The 18284-nt window shown below is 50.6% G+C and overlaps 2 protein-coding genes across 3 annotated transcripts in view; both read left to right on the top strand.

Annotated features, from left to right (window-relative positions):
* LOC119405083 (zinc finger FYVE domain-containing protein 9) overlaps positions 1-18284 on the top strand; it is a 316430-nt gene that overhangs the window by 108322 nt on the left and 189824 nt on the right. The gene's annotated exons all lie outside the window — the stretch shown is intronic.
* The window catches only part of LOC119405080 (hepatocyte nuclear factor 6), a 198753-nt gene continuing 182217 nt past the window's right edge, over positions 1749-18284 (top strand). For both annotated transcript variants that reach the window (XM_049419203.1, XM_049419202.1), the window contains exon 1: positions 1749-3397. In XM_049419203.1, the coding sequence (XP_049275160.1) occupies positions 1924-3397 (1474 nt within the window). In that variant the 5' untranslated portion in view covers positions 1749-1923. The remainder of the gene's footprint in view (positions 3398-18284) is intronic.

The following is an 18284-nucleotide window of genomic DNA, read 5'->3' as shown; positions in this document are numbered from 1 at the left end:
TGCCCGTCAAATGTTCCCAGGCCATTATCCTATGTACTCCTATGCAAGCGTGGCCTAGGAGCTTTCGACGGACCCTGTACATACAAGCAAACGTGTGTGTTTGTCATTACCTCCCGCCCCACCCCGCCCTTTGAGCAAAGCCGAGGTATTAAGCCCTGGCACCACTTCACCAAAACACATGCACTCATTATCTGTCTACTCGTTGTGTAGCACACCCAACAAATTCAGGGAATTCCCCCATCTCAAAGCAACGTACAGCTTATGCGTTACCAGCGGTGATGTGTTGGACAACGAGCCGTTCGTACGATAACGTTCTTCCTTTGTGTTTCTTCTCAGTGGAAATCCCGGATTGTCTCGTAGAGCATGCCTTTATTACCGTCTATGACTCATGGGGTGGCGCACTACTTTTTCTCTTTTTTCATTCGAGGCAGCGCAAAGACACAGCGGGTCTTTTCCGCGAAAACGATATTGCAATACCGCGCCCCAGGGACAGCCACCGCCACTCGTCCTAACAGTGTTTTGGAGTATGACTGCGCAACGTTGTCAGCAGCATCCGCGGTTTGCCCTCGGAGAAAACGTCGAGGGCACGGTTCCTCCCCCCTTTTTTTCCCCCAGAGCGAAGAAGGGCGAAAAACGGGAGAGCGAGGAGGGTCGACGTTCATTGTTTGGGTCGCAAAGGCCGTCGCTCCGGTAACCCGGCCAAGCGGATCCCGAAACCAGGAAGGAGAGAGGGCCACTAGGAAAGGGAGTGATCGCGTTTCAGGCCGACCCACGCATTTCGCGTTGTCGCGCCTAGATGGCGCCACCATAGACAGCGACTCCGCGCTAGTTTCCCATCGCCACGAGAGACGGTTCTGCGTAGGTTCCGCGTTTGCTGCTGAGGAAACGAATAAGTTCTGTTTGTGGTTCCTCGAGTACAAACATGACAATTTCTAGGACCGAAATGACCGAGGTTCGGTTAACAACGAAATGGACGGATATCTTAACGTTGTTCTGTTGCAGTAAAGAGTCGCGTATCGCGTTTGTAACGGTCGCAGGCGAATCAAAAGCCTCCGACACACAGCACTCGAGCGCGGGTCCGAAGACAGAACGCGAGGGAAAGTTTAAAGGATGAAAGAGCGCACTTTCAGCGGCAGGGTACGGTATTTCTGGAGCTCCGAGCGCGCCGTGGCTGGGCCGCAGGCCTAGCGCCCCCGTCGTCGCGTTTGCTCCTGGAAGGTCGGCTTCTTCCGGAAGCGCCGCTCCGTGCGGCGCGTCTTGAGAAGGCGGCTCGGCCGTCGCTCGCGTCCTTCTGCGGCGGTGCACGCTTTACAGGGGCGGCTCTCGCTCCCTGTATTGACGTGCGTCCCTGACCTTGCCTCGGTTCGAAGTGAAAGGGGGGAATGTGAGGCGAGGTTTGTCCGCGGCAGATCGGCGGGCGCGGGGCGCTCATAATTAGGAGATCGATGGCCGTTCGAAGAGTAGGAGGGATCGGTGACCGCGTGGTTTCGGAAGACCGCGTGTCGCGCGTAAACACAGCGGCGGCCGTGCCGGGGTATCCCCGCCGCAGCGCGCGATGTTTGGACGGACACGTACCGTGGCGGCGGCGGTCGGGGGGCTCGCGCCTGCCTGCGTTCATGGGTGGCGATGCCAGCAGTGGCAGCACCGCACGGGTTGCAACCCCGCGGCGCATGCGCAGACGGGGCGCGCTGCGCCGCGGCGCTGCGTTCGGCGTCGCGGTGGAACACAGAGGCAAGATGGCGCCGGAGCTCAGGCCACCCGTCTGTCGTGGACACGAGTGAGACGTCCCGGAATCGCTGTACCCCGGGCTTCCAGCGGCGACCGGCAGCACCGTGGGAGGGACGCGAAGCGAGTGAGCTACCAGCGGCATCGATGGCGGTCTGATTGGCAGCGGGCCCGGGCCCACCGCGAGAGGCGAAGAGTATGGACGAAAACAGCGGCGGTTGCCTGTCGCCGGAGGAGGCGGCAGCCGCGGCTGCTGGGCCCGATGAGGAGGAGGGCGCGGAGGAGGCGGTTCACGGCGGAGAAGAGGCGGCCTCCTCTCCCTCGCCGGTGGCCGTGGTGGTGGCGGCGTCCCCCGTCAGCCCCCAAGAAGCCGTGGTGGAGGAGGATGACGACATAGAAGAGGGCGAGGAGGACGCGGAGCGGCATGCAGTTCGCTCGCCGCTCGACGCCGGCTCCGAGCAGTCGCCCGAGCTGCTGCAGGCGGCCGACCTCTCGGTGCGCGACGACTCGCCGTGCGGCGAAGTCGGCGCCGACGAAGACGACCTCGACGACCCCGTGAGTCCCGCCTCGTCGACGGGCATGATCGACGCGTCCGAGTTCCGCGGGCTCGACCCGGGTTCCTACCCGGGTCGCATGTCGCCCGGCGGTTTCTCGAGCAGCAGTTACGCGACGCTGACGCCGCTGCAGCCGCTGCCTCCGATCTCGACCATGTCGGACAAGTTCTCCCACTACGGCCACCACCACCAACACCACCCGGGGGCCAACGGTGGCTTCGCGCCACTCGCCATGGGCATGGGAGGCTATTCGCAATACGACAAACTCGGTGCCACCATGTCCGGCGCGATGAACATGAGCCCGCCGCACGGCACAGCGCCCATGCTGGGCGCCGGCTCCGCTCTGCCGTCGCCGCCTCCTTACTCGCAGAACGGCCTGAGCGTCGACAAGGGACTGAACGGATACGAAGCGGCAGCAGCGGCATCCTACGGTGGATCCTCGGCGCCACAGAGAGAGCTGACGCGGCTCGGATCGCCCCAGTCGCCGACGAGCCTGCACTCGCCCATGCTACCGGCCCTCAACGGCCTGTCGCCGCACACGCCTCCCCAGGCGCACCTGGCTGCACCTGCGACGCCGCCGCAGCCGCCTCAGCCGCAGCCGCCCGCGCCGCAACCGGAACCGAAACCGGCGCGGGTGCTGTTGCCCGTGGTGAGCAGCAACGCTCTGGGACAGGTGGTCGTGTGCGGAGCCAGGGCTTCCGTGGTGTCGTCGAGCCTGGTGCTCAGTCCGACCAAGGCGATCCACCCGGCCGCGGTGGTCACTCAGCAGGTAGCCCACCCGCAACAGCAGCAGCAGCAGCAACAGCAGCAGCAACAGGCGCAGCAGCAGCAACACGCGGCCCAAGTGAGCGGCGGTGCGTCCAGCCCCGCCGACGAGGCGGAGGAGATCAACACCAAGGAACTGGCGCAGCGCATCAGCGCCGAACTGAAGCGCTACAGCATTCCGCAGGCCATCTTCGCGCAGCGTGTGTTGTGCCGCTCGCAGGGGACTCTGTCGGACTTGCTGCGCAACCCGAAGCCCTGGAGCAAGCTGAAGTCGGGCAGGGAGACCTTCCGCCGCATGTACAAGTGGCTCGAGGAACCCGAGTTCCAGAGGATGTCGGCGCTCAGGCTCGCAGGTGAGTAACCGGTGGTGAATTGGCTTCTTTCGGCAGCGTGTACCTGGTGTGACGCGAAGGACGGATGCGTGGTGGCTGTGCTTGTTGACCCGTTGTTCTCTTCGCACGTCGTTACTCCTCGGTCATCGGCGATGAATGATCGCAGCTTGCGTACCGAGCTGCAGGTATCAGGTCAGAGACGACGGTGGTTGGTGTTGCTCGGCTTCTTTGATAATGGTGTCCCGCCCGTCTCGTCAACAACTGGCGCGCTACGGAGAAGTCTTCGTGCCACGCGGAGCCGTGGGAGCACGTGGACTGGAGCTTCTGGTCGAGAGGCGAAGCCTCACCACCGCACCAGGCGGGAATCAATCCATCATTGATTTGCACGTGCGGGCGTGACCTCCCCCTTCCGCGTGTGGTGCGTCCTCCCCTTTGGGTCGAACTCGTCGATGATTCCTGTTCCTTTCTCGAGCATTTCTTTCGTGTTTTTCCTTTGCCTTTGCCCAACCCGCCGCCCCCCACTCGCACACATCGGAAACCAGCCGGTCAACGTTGTAATGACGTGCTACCCGGCACTTTCTCGATCCATGCTCGCGTGTGTTCCTGCTGACGGAGGACACGTGGCTAGATAAAAGTATGGATCTGATTCGTTCTCGTTCCGGGGTGAATGGACTTTATGTCTGAGTAAGACGTGTCGATAGCGGACAGTCGATCGCTTTGTTGTTGTTGTTGTTTACGAATGACGTTTTGGCGGTCGCATTTGTTGGTGCCCATTAAGGTGCCCGCCCGCTAAAGAATATGCTCACACGTTTGATCGTTATTCTCGTAACTCTCCTTCTGTTGTTTTTGTCACCGATGTCAAACGCCTTAGGTAAACATCGCGACGGCAGAACACGTGCTTCAGCGACACTCCACATCCGTTTACAGGTATCACCAGAACTTATCGAATGATGCGTAAAGACGCGACCTACGCGTTATTTACAATAATAACACAACTTCTCGCGTAAAGCGTACACCACTTACTCGAACCTCAGCGAGCGAGCTTCGATGCGAGCGCATTCTCCTTTGGTACTTCCCGCGCCGACACGACAGAATCCCAGGCAGGCGCTGTCGCGCCCCTCTCGAAAAGCGCGCGCTTTCGCGAGCACCACGTGTCTGTTTTCCCGCGTTCTACGCGCGTGAAAATAAAAAGGAGACGCAACGCTTCCAGCAAGAAAAGCGCGCGAACAGTTCGCCACCGCCAGGAGAGAGCGCGCGCGCGCACATGGTTTTCTTTTTTTCCCGCTAGCGGTTCCTTTTTTTCCTTTCCCGCTGCCGGAGCGCATCCCGTTTTTCCTTCCTTCCTGCCTTCGGCCGCAAGCTCTGGCGGGCGACGCGCTGCTGTGCCGAGGCGAAGCCCGCTTCCCGGGAATGCCCCGCGCTCCGACGGCCACCGCTAAAACTGGGGCGCCAGCGAGCGAGCGAGCAAGCTAGGCTGGCGTATCACACACACACTCTTTTCCGTGACTCACAACCGGGTGCTCCCACCGAAGCCAGCGACGAGAGCTTCGAGGTCTTCATTTTCTCTTTATTCGGGTCCCTCGTCGAGCGAACAAGCGCGCGTCGGATGCACGGCGCGTCGGCGACGCGAACGAAACAACAGCAGATGCAGGCGGCGGAAGCGTTAAAAAAAGGCGTCTGTATACTCCTAACGTGGCCGAGGAAAAAAAAGGAAAGGCGCTTCTTGGAAAAAGGAGTACCGGGATATTTCGCCACTGAGTATAACTCCTCTCTGTTCTTCATATAAGTGGGTGCGTGCTAACGGCCGAATAGTACGAACGCGGCGCGTTAAATGAGGTGTGCTGCGATAGATGCAGGAATGCTGAGCTACAAAAAAAGGAAAGTACGCCACTCCTTGCCTCGATACAATATGTTCCTTGTAAAGAATCGCCTCTAGTGTGAGCTAAGAGCTTTGCACTACTTCAAGCGCGCTGTCCGAAAAAATTGAAGTGAACCCTTTCTTTACATATGGCTGCCATAGGTTGTACCGAAACGCGCGTTTTGATGTAGGTGACATAATGTACGAAGAGTTAATTTCTTGTAGGCACGTTACACTGAGCAACATGAGATTTACGTTTACTTGAAACAGGGCCGCGATTGACACGCACAGGCGCACGCATACAATATGCCGTGCGTGAATCGAACTTCGTGTTCCACATGGGTGCAGTTGGAAAGAAATGTAAGTAAATCGAAGTGTGTAGAGAAGTAACAGGACAATTTTGCCTCTTTTAACGTGCGAAACTATGGTCACTTATGCGGCATTGCGTTTAAGTTGCTGTTGTAGGAACCGTTTTACGTGATACGCGGTGAGCTAACCATGAGGCCGCCGGTTAAGTTGGTAGGCTTAGTATGTCACACGTAGTTTCGGCCCAGCGAGGTACATTTTACTAAACGAAAGTAGTGTAAAGTAGTAGTAGTTAGCGTACACCTTGTACTGTATAGTATCTTAGATACCAACTATGGACTGTCTGAGTTGAAATCGCTACTTTTTTTAAGACACTGAGGTGAAGAATCAATGCGTAAAGGAGCGCGCAAAGGCACTACAGAAAGAGGAAAGAATCCAACGTTGCGTTCTGTGAATTCGGCGGTTGTCTGTTCGTCATTCCCTTATTGTGCCGTATTTAGTGCGCCACGTTGCGCGTCAGGGTGCTTGAACGTTAGGTTATCCAGCAGTGGACTACGGGAAGAAGGATCCATTATGCAGTCTCTCGTGGATGCACCGCGTCGGATAAGTTGGAGGAATTGGTATGTTCGGCAGCATCTGTCTTACGTGTGGCGTTTAATTATACCTTTGTAGGATCTACCATTAGCCTGCATAAGACGCCGTGGGAAGCAGCTTGCTTCAGTGAAGCGGATGCATACAAGAAATGAGATTTTACACGCCGAAATCTAACTCCTTCAGTTCGGCGTCAAGTCGTATAACGGTTTTTCACGCCTACGAAGAACACGACCGTGTTGAGCTGGCACTGAAATCGGCGCGTTGATTACGAATGTGTCCGTTTGTTAATTTCTTCCAGGTGATCTTGCGCGTCATCACCGCGGAAGTTTGTAGAACTGGAACTGCATCAATAAACGCGCACGCTTCAGAGTCCGTGCCTGAGTCACCTTTGCATACCCGTGACAATATACTCCATTGGCATCGCTCACTGCAGGAAATATCGGGAAACAAGTGTTAGATTTGCGTAGCAACAATTTCTTCGCCATCAATTTACCGGCGTCTACATCACTGGTCGCTGAAAGCGAGACATTAAATCCCTTAATCACAAAAACGTCCGAAGCTAAAAACTTTCGTTGGAGATTATTTCAGGTAATCACGATGCGGAACACATTGTTAACAAAACCAACTGATCAATTGCAAAAGCCACTTACGAAAGTGAAGTATTGTGAATTTGGCCCTAAATGAGTGTCGGGAATCTTACAAGCACTATTCGTAAGCGAAGATACTTTAATGAGGTAGTGTGTATACACCAGTGGAGAAAAACACGGTTTCGTAAGCGAGTGGGCGTTGATAGACTCCATCTCGAGAGCTCGAATTGTTGGCCGTATTCCTATGTCGTCCTTGTGCCGGTTCTTTTTTCATACCCGCCGTCCTAACTAAGCAGGCAAGGTGCCACCCTGTTAAACTTGATGACGTGGCTTTGATTCCCGGCCACGACGGCCACTTTTCGATGCGGGCGATAAGCCAGAACGCCCGTCTACACAGATATAAGTGCACGTTGAAAAACCACAGGTGGTACACCCGCCACGGTGGTCTAGTGGTTATGGTGCTCGACTGATGACCCGAAGGTCGTGGGATCGAATCCCGGCCGTGGCGGCCGCATTTTCGATGGAAGCGAAATCCTTGAGTCCTGTGTACTTCGATTTAGGTGCGCGTTAAAGAACACCAGATGGCCAAAATTTTCGGAGCCCTCCACCACGGCGCCTCTCATAATCAGATCGTGGTTTTTGGCGCGTAAAAACCCGGACATTATTGTTGAGAACTACAGCTGGTCAAAGTTAATCGGAAGACCCCGCTACGGCGTGCATCACAATCGGATCGTGGTTTTAGCACATGAAACACCATAATTGAATTACTTTCTGTTCCGTAGAACGTTTCGAGGCTGTTCAACTCGGTATTGTGTTAACAATATGTGTAAATTCGACAAGAATGACAAATCTTAAACTGCGTCCTTGCTTACCTTGATATAAGGATTATTAGTCATGACGTTGTCGGCGTCCACGGCCCGGCAAGTCGCGAGCGCATACATTCTTCTTTACCACCGGCCGTCCAGTTATACTCCTCATGCACGTAACCACAAGTTGCCTTTGCCATTTATACGCCTTGCAGCAAACTTTTACTAAGAGGCTGAATTAAGTCAACGCCGCGTACAGCATAACTACGGCTACGCAACTAATTTGCGTTGTGATAGCGTTGTATACGTACACAGTTGGAAATTGCCGCGAAAGGGAGTCTACTATTTTTTGGCGCTGGTAATCCGAAGTAGCGGCGGACTGATCCAACGGCGTACGAGCGATTTACGTGGTAATACAATGGTCGCGTAGCAGGCTGTTTGCACGTCGCTTCGGTGGTTCAGTGGTTACGATGCTCGGCCGTTGGCACGAAAGACGCGGTTTAGATCTCGGCCGCGGCGGTCGCATTTACACGGATGCGAAAGGCTAAGGGTCCGTGTACACTGTGCGACGCGAGTGCGCGTTAATTGGCCCCTAAACAACCTCCGAAAATACGAAAGTCCGAGCGCGTTATTCTCTCATGGCGCTTCGCGTCTTTTCGTCACAACTCGTGACGCCAGCAGCATTCCCTTCACGTGACGTCACGGGGAAATAAGTTCTCGATTGGTCCATATACGAGTGATGCCAGTTGAGAATTGTCTTCTGCTCTGCTTTGCCACGCAGTCGCATGTCCATTCTGCTTTGTGCATGACTATCGTGCAAGACCAACTGATTTCACTTCGTTTTGTGCGTTTACCGACTGCGCGGGCGGAGATAACAGCGCGTAGCCGAAAAGCGCGAAATCTTGACAGGCTGAACACTTAGCGCTGACATTGTTCGCGTGTTTTGTGAAGAAATAAGTGGCGAGAAGGAGAGAGCGCCTGTAGCAAGGGTAGTCAAGGCGAGAAAGAAACAACTCTCGCGTCTTTGAACTCGGAGTGGTTTAGGGGCCCGTGGTCGGAGTTATCCAGAGCTCTCTATTACGGCGTATTTCATAGCTTTAATCTCTCTGGGACGTTGTTAACCAACTAACCGAACCAGACTCTGCAGAACTTGTTTACCTGATTTCCGCACTCACTACCAAATGGACCATGTTGATCTCTGCAGTGTTTCTTAACGGAGCGCTCCGAAAACCTTCGGTTTACAAGTTCAGTATAGGAGACGAGCCGTCATGTATAGTTCTCGCGTATTGACGGTTATTCACGAACGTAAATCTCGGATGCATGCACTGGTGTTACGGGTCGTATAGTTTCACTTTTGAGATGACGCATTTAAGTGACGCGTTCCCGCACTCGCAAACGGAGTACTGATGCTTATGCTTTCAAAAAGCGTTATCACGTTTCTACGCTCCTATGCGCGTTTCTGAGACTGTGAGAAAAAGAAAGTACTTGGAGTAGTAGTACAGACCGCTGCTTGCAAAATATATATTCACTTATATTACCCCATGAGGAATGAAGCGAGTGGCCTATTATTTCGCCACATCCCACGAAATTGGTGGACAGTGTGCTTGTGATCAACCACAGGACACTTTCTTTCACTCTCGGCTTCCTGATACGTCTTGGTGGATAGTTACGAGGCGAATAATTGGTCGGCCGGCATTGCACACCGGTGGGTTTCAGCTCACCGCTGACGATCTTCCGTCGGCGTTGCACGGCTTTGACTGTCGGCTTTGCGGAGCGTATACCCTGGGGGGCTGCTGCTCCTGCGGATGTGTATCTGGCAGATAACTCAAACGGTGGCGGTGTGCAAGAACTCCATGTTTTGTGCCATGGTCCCGTGTGATACTCAGGTGTGAGCTCACCTGATCATGCAAAGCACTCAGATCAAGGCTTCCAACCGTAGAGATAGCTAATTCGCGAGCGACAAATCTCTATTCCGACGGTGGCAGAATTCAATGACTCCTTAATTCCTCAATCTCCGTGCGCTCTTGTGATCGCCTGATTCTATTACGCGGATCAAATCGCCGTTAGTACTTACCGCTTCCATTGCGGTAGGTACCGGGTTCGATTCCCAGTGCGGACCGGAAACTCACCGGTTTTTCCTAAAGGCTATGGAAGAGTGCACCGACCTGGCAGGCGCAGTGACGCCTTCTTCGATCTCCGTGTGCTCTTGCGATCGCCTGCTTCTGCTACGCGGTTCAAACCGCCGTTATTGTATAATTTCCAGTCGAAGTGGTATTTTGTAATGACGCAGGCTATCTTATAAGTCCAAGTACGAATGACTCATCGAAGCGTCGCATGCGGAGATAATTAATGCCTTAGCTCTATACCATATTAATCCCACCCGTGAATCTGACGCCACAGCGTAGTACTTTCAGCTTAAGTTAACATACCTAAGTGTTATCATTATTAATTTGTACAGTTTCTGTTTGAACTTATGCCGGCGTTGTAGACAAAGGAATGCAATGAGAATGACTCGCATGTTCACTAGTATTCTAGCGGAAAGATTCAGATCGACTACACACTATTTATGACTGCTGGGGATTAGATGAGTTGATAAGCTTAGGTGGCTCATCGATACAGATGGTTAAGGTTGTATGCGCAAGATACGCGTGTCTATTAGAAGTTCGGGATATCACTACGCCCCGCGTTCGACCAACGTCTCTAGGGCTTTGATCATTGCGGTGGTGAGTTTTAACCAACTACTCGTTCAATTAACGAACATTGGAACAATTCGCCGACGTTGATGTCGTTTGTAAGCAGGGCTGGGCAAAGATACTTTGAAATTGTATCGCGATACGATACAAGATACTCGGGCAAGAAGTATTTGAGATACAGATACAAGATACCCGCGGAATAATTGTATCCGATACGATACTTCCCAATTGTATCTTAAGATACTTCGATACATTTGCAAATTTGCTGTTATAGATCTATATAATGAATCAGCAGAGGCCTATGTAGAAATCTGTTTACTTGAAAATTTCTTAACTGCGACCAGCTTTGTTTAATTTTAACACAATACCTGTTTGTATCACAAGATACAAACTGTCTTGCTCAAGGCGTATTAGTTTAATTTCTGAACGACTTATTGTGATTTGTTTGGCTGCTTAACATGACAGCACTTTAACTGCTGCGCGGTTAGTTGTTCTTGCTTGACACTTCTGTAGTTTATTGGTGTCGCTGCTCTACTTGGCGACCAGTTGGCTGGTTACCATCTACTTGCAAGTGCCTCCGCACGATGGCGCAAATACCTCTGTGCAGTCTTACCTTGTCCGCAAGCGTATTGTTTTCGTAATACTGCATCCACTGACAGGTGTACAGCAGCAACAACGTTGGTAGCGGTATTGTTTGTGACGCGTCGTGTAAAGACGATGAACTACATAGTCGGCGCTCACAATTATTTGAGGATATAAAACTGCAGTGACTTTTCATATTTTACTTATCTGCTGGCGTAAAGCGTTCGTTAGCAAGATATTCACTAACGTGCAATCTTTTACCATTTGTTCTCCGAGAGAACCTGAGCCGCCAGGAAACGTCTCAGACGTATTCTAGCGGCACAGAGCGCCGCAGGTTATCACTGCTATTCACATTATTGCCACTTCTAGCTCTGCTTACCTACAGATTTGTAACAATAACAATACTTTAAGGTGACCTAAAAAAAAGGAAAACGATTATATTTAAGTCAAATAGCAAGGTGGTTCCGTATTAAGCAATCACAGTGAATAAGTATACAGAGTGTTTCACGTAAGTAGAATCCAATATTCAAAAAAGAAGTGGTTAACCGCCGCTGAATGAAACCAAAGGTATTTGGTTTGCCGTCATGTGGCACTCGTTATGGTATGTTTTGTACTAAGCTTAACTGGTTAATTAAATGAGGTCAATTATGCGACATTGCAACATTTTTAATATTCACTTTAGGGCCAACTGCGCTTCGACACATCGTAGAGCGAATTTAAAAACGACCGACCCAATTTTTTTTGGCAGCGTACATGCTGCGTGATGAATATTTTCGGGCTTTTAGAGAAAGCCCGCGAAATATGAAATAAAACCATGTTCGTAGCCGGTAAAAAATATGAATAAAGCAGAGAACGTATTTTAGCAGCTAGTTACAAAAGACATATTACATAAACAGACGGGCGAAAAACTATAGTGCAGAGGAGTATATGTATGGGGTGCTAACGGAAGACAGCAAAGAAAGCACTTGTGCTAACAATCAAATTACCATTAAAAGAACTGCTCGAATAATTTATCAGGAAGAACAAAGACACAGTACGTCAAAATATTTCCTGTTACGTAAACGCTTGTTCTATTGCATCTAACGTCAGCACCGATAGTGGGACGGTTGTTAGAATCTCCTTTGCATGCAAGTCAATCTCACCGTACTATGTAAGTCAAGCTTGCATCCACAAGATCTTTCAAATCGCTGATGTGTGAAAGGCGCGAGACGCAAAGCAGCCCCATTCTTGCATTCTTGAGACATTGCAACGAAGCATCACGCAAGACAAACTTCGATAGCGACAGTAGAGCGGCATCAGAATTTGTGCAAAACGTCCCGCCACGGTGGTCTAGTGGTTATGGCGCTCGACTGCTGACCCGCAGGTCGCGGGATCGAATCCCGGCCGCGGCGGCTGCATTTTCGATGGAGGCGAAAATGTTTGAGGCCCGTGTACTTAGCTTTAGGTGCACGTTAAAGAACCCCAGGTGGTCGAAATTTCCGGAGCCCTCCACTACGGCGTCTCTCATAATCATATCGTGGTTTTGGGACGTTAAACCCCAGATATTATTATTAGTTTGTGCAAAAGACGCCGCACGCATTGCAGTACGCAACAGAGTGCAGGACCTATGAAGAAGTGTCGTCACATCAACACAACTAAAAAGAAAGAAAACGTCTAGAAAGAAAGATAGGCTGCGCGTAGACGTTCGCACGCTTGTTTTTGTCGCGATGGCTCGAGCGCCATCACGTGACTCTGCTCCACCAATAGGGACGCTTAAACATCATCCCCTGTTCTCGCTGGAGTGCTCTGGCGGAAACATACAAGGATGTTACTGTCGTTAGTTTTATTCATGTGGTTTAGAGGCAGCAATATCAGCTTGATAACCGGAATTCCGGTCGACGTTTATTGTTTCGCACGGTGGTGTTTCTATAGCAGTATCTTGTATCTTAAGATACACGATACATTCTTCAATGTATCGGAAATACAAATACAGATTCTTGTTTTGCGAGACGTATCGCGATACAGATACAAGATACCCAAAGTGTATCTAAGATAGTATCGAAGATACATGTATCTTCGATACTGCCCAGCACTGTTTGTAAGTAACGTTGTATGGATGTGCTGCAAGTGTGTGAGCAATGCATTGATAGGCAATAGAATTTTTTTTATAAATACGCAGAACGCTGACAGTCGACGTCAACCGGAGTTCACGTAATCCGTCTGCGATATTTAGAAGTACGAATTTTCACCACGGACGATAAACATTCACCAGGGTGAGAACGTTCGCCACGGTAGATAAAGCAAGACGAAGGAAACTCGCTGCTACTGGCCAGTCTTGGAATCGAACCCGAGTGCTCTTGAGTTGGAGACCGGTTCTTCGTAAACTGAGCCGCGTATTGATAAGCGTCATTATGTGCGTAGGAGTAATATCGCTGGGGAAAAAAATCTTCACAGGAAAGACGACGCGGAAAAAATGTAGACTTAGGGTTGGGTCTGAACGTGCGTGTCTTTGCACAGGGCAGTGAGAAACGTCAGACGGGTAATAATTAATAAAAACCCAAACATTTGCATCAACACATTTCCGTGTATTGAGTAGACGCGATTAACGTAGAGAGGATGTGGGGTCATATGCAAATATTTTCAAGGCACGCTCGCGTTAACGGAAACACTCGGCTGCGGCACGGGATTTCACGCGCTAGATTTAAAAAAAAGTTCAGACGCGTTCGACATGGAAGAGCTTTTTGCAGATGATGAGATTTTATGACGTCATCGGGGATGTATAGGATGCTTTCGTTTACATTTATCTTTATAAAGTTATATTTATAATAACTGCTGGGGTTTAACGTCCCAAAATCATGATATGATTTGATAGACGCCACCACAGTGGAGAGATCCGGACATTTTGACCACCTGGGGATCTTCAACGTACACCAAAAGGAAAGCACGTGGGCCTCTAGCATTTTTCCTCCATCGAAATTCGGCCGCTACGGCCGGGATTCGATCCCACTACCTTCGGGGCAGCAGTCGAGCACCATATCCGCTAGACCACCGCTGCGGGTCATAGTTATCTTTTACGGCACCTAAATGCCGCGTTCGTAGAAAGGAACTTTGTGCTCACAAGAAGCTTGATAATATCGGGGCTACATTATTGTGTATACGGACACTGGCAGTGCATCCATAAGTCACGAAGATATAGCACGTGAGTAGACTAGCTTTCCGCGCGACTGACAACACACTGAATTTCTTCAATGTTTGACAGCCTTGGTCATTACAAGCAGTACGCGCTTTGAACCCGACAGTATTCGGGTCGTCGGATAATGATAACGTGTACACAGAAAAATGCGCACGTCGGAGCGTTTCATGGTCAAAGAGGGCACTTCACGTGTAGATATTTCATCGTTTGCCCTAATGTAGGTTAAACAATAAAACATGTCTCTTCGGTCCCCGTTCGTGTCCGCAGAACATCGCGGCGTCTTGCGAGTCTTTAATGACGCGGTCGTTACTGCTGAGATCAGCCCCTTTGATCGTCAGCTACTCGTTCGCGCGGTCAAGCCGTGAATTTCATTTCTGCGGGCGAGATATAGAAATGGGGAACGAAGGTCGGATAGAGGGGGGGGGGGGGGCTTAGCCTCCCCCTTCTATTCTTACACTTGGGACAGGAGGATATAAAGATTAGAATGAGGTAAATAATCAGTTTACCTGCACCTGTACATGAAGTAATTAACGAAACAGAAAGGCAGAAGGCAGGTATGCTAAAATTGGACTAAAATTTACTAATGTTCCCTATACAGTTTGACTTAAATTTACGAACGTTTACGAAAGTTTAATAAGCGGGTGTTAAGGACATTCTAGTCGAAATCAAGAAGAAGAAATGGGCGTGTCTAGGTCATGTAGCGGGAAGGGAAGATAACGGCTGGACATTAAGAGTAACAGATTGGATTCCAAGATAAGGCAAGCAAGCCAGGGGAAGGCGGAATGTTAGCTGGCCAGATGAGATTAAGAAGTGTGTAGGGTTAGCGTGGCCGCAGTAAGCAAATGATCGGGTTGATTGGCGGAACATGGGAGAGGCCTTCGCCCTGCAGTGGGCGTAGTCAGGCTGATGATGATGCATTCAAGTGCCGCTTATATTGGGCCGTTGAGGTTTGTCGTTTTGCGCCTGTAATTAACCAAATGAACGTTACTGCAGTCGACTAACATACTTAAAAACGGCTTCATGTATGCATTGGGGGTTTTAAAACCTTTTTAACTTGACGTCAGGGCCTACTGAGAAGTAATTCGTCTACAAGTCCAAAATGAAGTCGTCCATGAATCTGAAGTAGGACTGTCTTAGATGCGCTGTTGTAGCCAAGTTACCCTGAGCAGGCGCAGGAGAAATGTCGGTGTAAGTAGACGCGTATGTTTGCATATCTGTACTTTACGGTGCCCGCGTAAGCATATTCTTTAAATGCGATCATCAGTATCGTGGGCATCCATTGGTCCGCTTCAGCGTTTAAGATAACCGAAGTGTTAGGTTATAGCTGAACCACATGCCTAATTTGAAACAGCTCTATATCTAACGTACGCGACAGGAGCGTCTCCGCAACAGACAACGCTAAATCAAACGCCAACGTTTACTCAAGAAACAACACACAAAAGACAAAAAAACCAACATCTGTAAGAAAAACTCAAGCGTTGACTCAAGGAAAAGTATAAACTTGTTTCACAAATGAAGAACTTTGCTCGGTGTCCTTGTTCACACATTAACGATAATCATTCGCAACTCATCGCTACTCAGTGTTAAGAATGGGAAACGTTGCAGAATAACAAATATCTATAAGGTCACGTCGTATTCACGTCGCTGAAAAGAAAACACGAAGGAGTTATGACTCCTATACATAATTACTGAGTGAACTCGTCAATCGAGTTTTAAATTACGTCGTTTTCTTCAGAACACTGTGATATAATTCAGAAATTGAAAGCCAATAACTTTTATTGCAGACCTGCAGTGTTTCGTATAGCCTTGCAATTAGTTCTGTGCCGAGAAATCAAGCAGTCAGTCAAAATGTCTTATTTTCACCGTTACGTACGCAGGTGAAGAATCCTTAACTATAGATAAGAAGCCACAAGTTCTTCGGCCTGACAAAGCTGTGGTCTCCAAGAAAGATATAGCGGCGTACATAGCGTGTTGACGTACGGGAAAACGCCCATCGTCGCTTCTAGCCAATGACAGCTAGTTTTCCGTTCAACATCTACGCACCTCCGATAGCCGTCATCCTCAATCTGTTCGTGCTGCCGAGTGATTGCAGTTCACAATTCGTGAAGATCGTTTTTTTTCCTTCTTCTTTATTTTCGAGTTTGTTGACTGAATACGGCTCGCCGTGGACATCACCGACATCTCCAGGCCAGCAGCCTCTGTGCGCGAAGGAAGACACAAAATGAACGCGATATCGAATGAACCGAAATGTTACATAACACGTCACCGCATTTGTCACCCACATACACACGTGGCATCTGCATCGCGTCTAACGCACTCGACTTTCCTAAGCAAACACTCGTGACCCTGATCATACGAAACGGGCCAGCCGATATGAGCGGGAGAAAGGCGGGGGATGGGGTCATACCTTCCGGCCCCGCGAACTGACCCTGGCAGTCTTTCGAGCACGGCGGTGTAACACCCGCCTCCTCCTGCGCGTGACACCGCTGTACACTCGAACCCAGCGGAGAGTGACGGCGCCACCACCACCACCTCCGTTCGTCGAGTTAGCGGCCGGCTGCCCGATTGCGTACGTTCGAGCCATTCGAGAGCACGCACGGAGGTATATACGCAACTACGCACAACCCAAGCGCCCCCTTTCGTGCCCCCCTCCCCCCCCCCTCCCCCTTTTTCCCGTACGCGCCAGGTGTCCCGCGGTGGTGCGCACCCACCGGACGCAGCTGGCTTCGAGGTGCGCCGTCGGCCGTGTCGCGCGGCTTCGGCGGCGCGGGACACACCCCTCCCGCTTTAGTGGGGGGAAGGGGGGTGGAGGGGCTTACGTGTTGGCTGGTGGCCACTGGGGGAAGCGGGCGGGGGGGGTGGAGCCAACGGGTGGAAAGAGGTGGCAGTCCACTCACTGGTCTCTCCCAGGGAAACCCTTCTGGCACGCTCCCCCCTCGACCACCTTTCGTCTTTCAGTTCTTTTACCTTTGTTTGTCGCATTTCTTTGCGTGTTTGAATGTTCCTTTGGTTTGTTTATTGCGTATCGTTTTGTCGTCGCTTTCTCTTTAAACCGTGCTCTTTCCCGCGTAGAGATGGAACGTGCTTTCGACGCGGCTACAGCGCACCGCTCGGTAGTCGGCCGCCCGACTCGCCGCGATGTGAGAAATAAATAAATAACAAAACGAAACGAAAAGAAGCCCGAAAATTCAGGCACTTCGAAGAGGGGCGGAGCTCTTTGTGTGTTTTGTGTTATTCCCTTGTTTTTCTTTTTGTCTCAGGGAGTGCACTGCAAACACTGCTTTCTTTCTTCAGGGAGTCTTTGGCCGTTGACCCGTTTGCCAGTGACGTAGCGCTCCCCGTGTCTGTGTGCACGTGTGAGTTTATACCTGACTCTACGAAGAAGCGCCGCCGGTCTATGAAAGGTCACTGTTATTGTAAAACGCTGCTGCCGACGCATTTGACACACAACTCACGACAGCACGCGGGACACCGCCTATTTAAGTGTTTTCCTCGCGTGTGCAGCAAGCTAGTTTTGTCCTGTAATTTCAAATGCCGATTTCATGATTTTTTTTTGCGATCAGGATTAAACGTGAACAGGGGTGCGAATACTTGACTTGGCTATCACTGGCGTTATGGTTCACAGTGTTTCTGATGACGTCAGGAAGCTATTTGCATTTCTGGGTCTGAGCGAGTTCTCGTGTTAAATTCACGGTCATTGCAGAAGTAATGCGGAAAACGGAAATAATGCAGTATCGCCCGCCGCGTTGCTGACATTTTGAAGAAGGAAGATAATATTGAATGAAGATAAAGAGGAAGATATGGTGACAGGTTACTGTGACATAGTAAAATGAGTCAGTGTACACACACTGTCCTGTGCGGAAACGTGTACTGCGCGCGAAATTTTTTACATCATAATATATGCTCTAAAGACGAGCATCTAAACCTGTCTGACTTAGAAACCTCAATAGGCACTTTAAGTACACTTAAGCGCATCCTAGAGACATGTTCGGCATGTTAGACACATAGAATGCGAAATGAGACAAATTTAGTGAGGAATAATTAACGCTGGCGGTCACACTGGGACCTAAGCCATGTCTTCATAGACAGCAGGGTTTACGCTTTCTTGTTTTGCTTACCTTCGGGGTTCTGGCTTTCTCGACAAATTTAAGGAAATGATATACACACACAGAGGAATGCCTGAACTTCTGCGCCAGCATACATTTGTGTACCTTATATGGAGAAACCACTTTTCGCTCGCAGATGATGGATGAAAGAACTTTATTGAGGTCCAATAGGTCGTGCTAGTTTCCTAGCCCGAAGCAGGCCGC

The sequence above is a fragment of the Rhipicephalus sanguineus genome, chromosome 9 (assembly GCF_013339695.2).
Source record: "Rhipicephalus sanguineus isolate Rsan-2018 chromosome 9, BIME_Rsan_1.4, whole genome shotgun sequence".
In the NCBI taxonomy this organism is placed as follows: Eukaryota; Metazoa; Arthropoda; class Arachnida; order Ixodida; family Ixodidae; genus Rhipicephalus; species Rhipicephalus sanguineus.
This window is presented reverse-complemented; position numbering and strand designations above follow the sequence as displayed.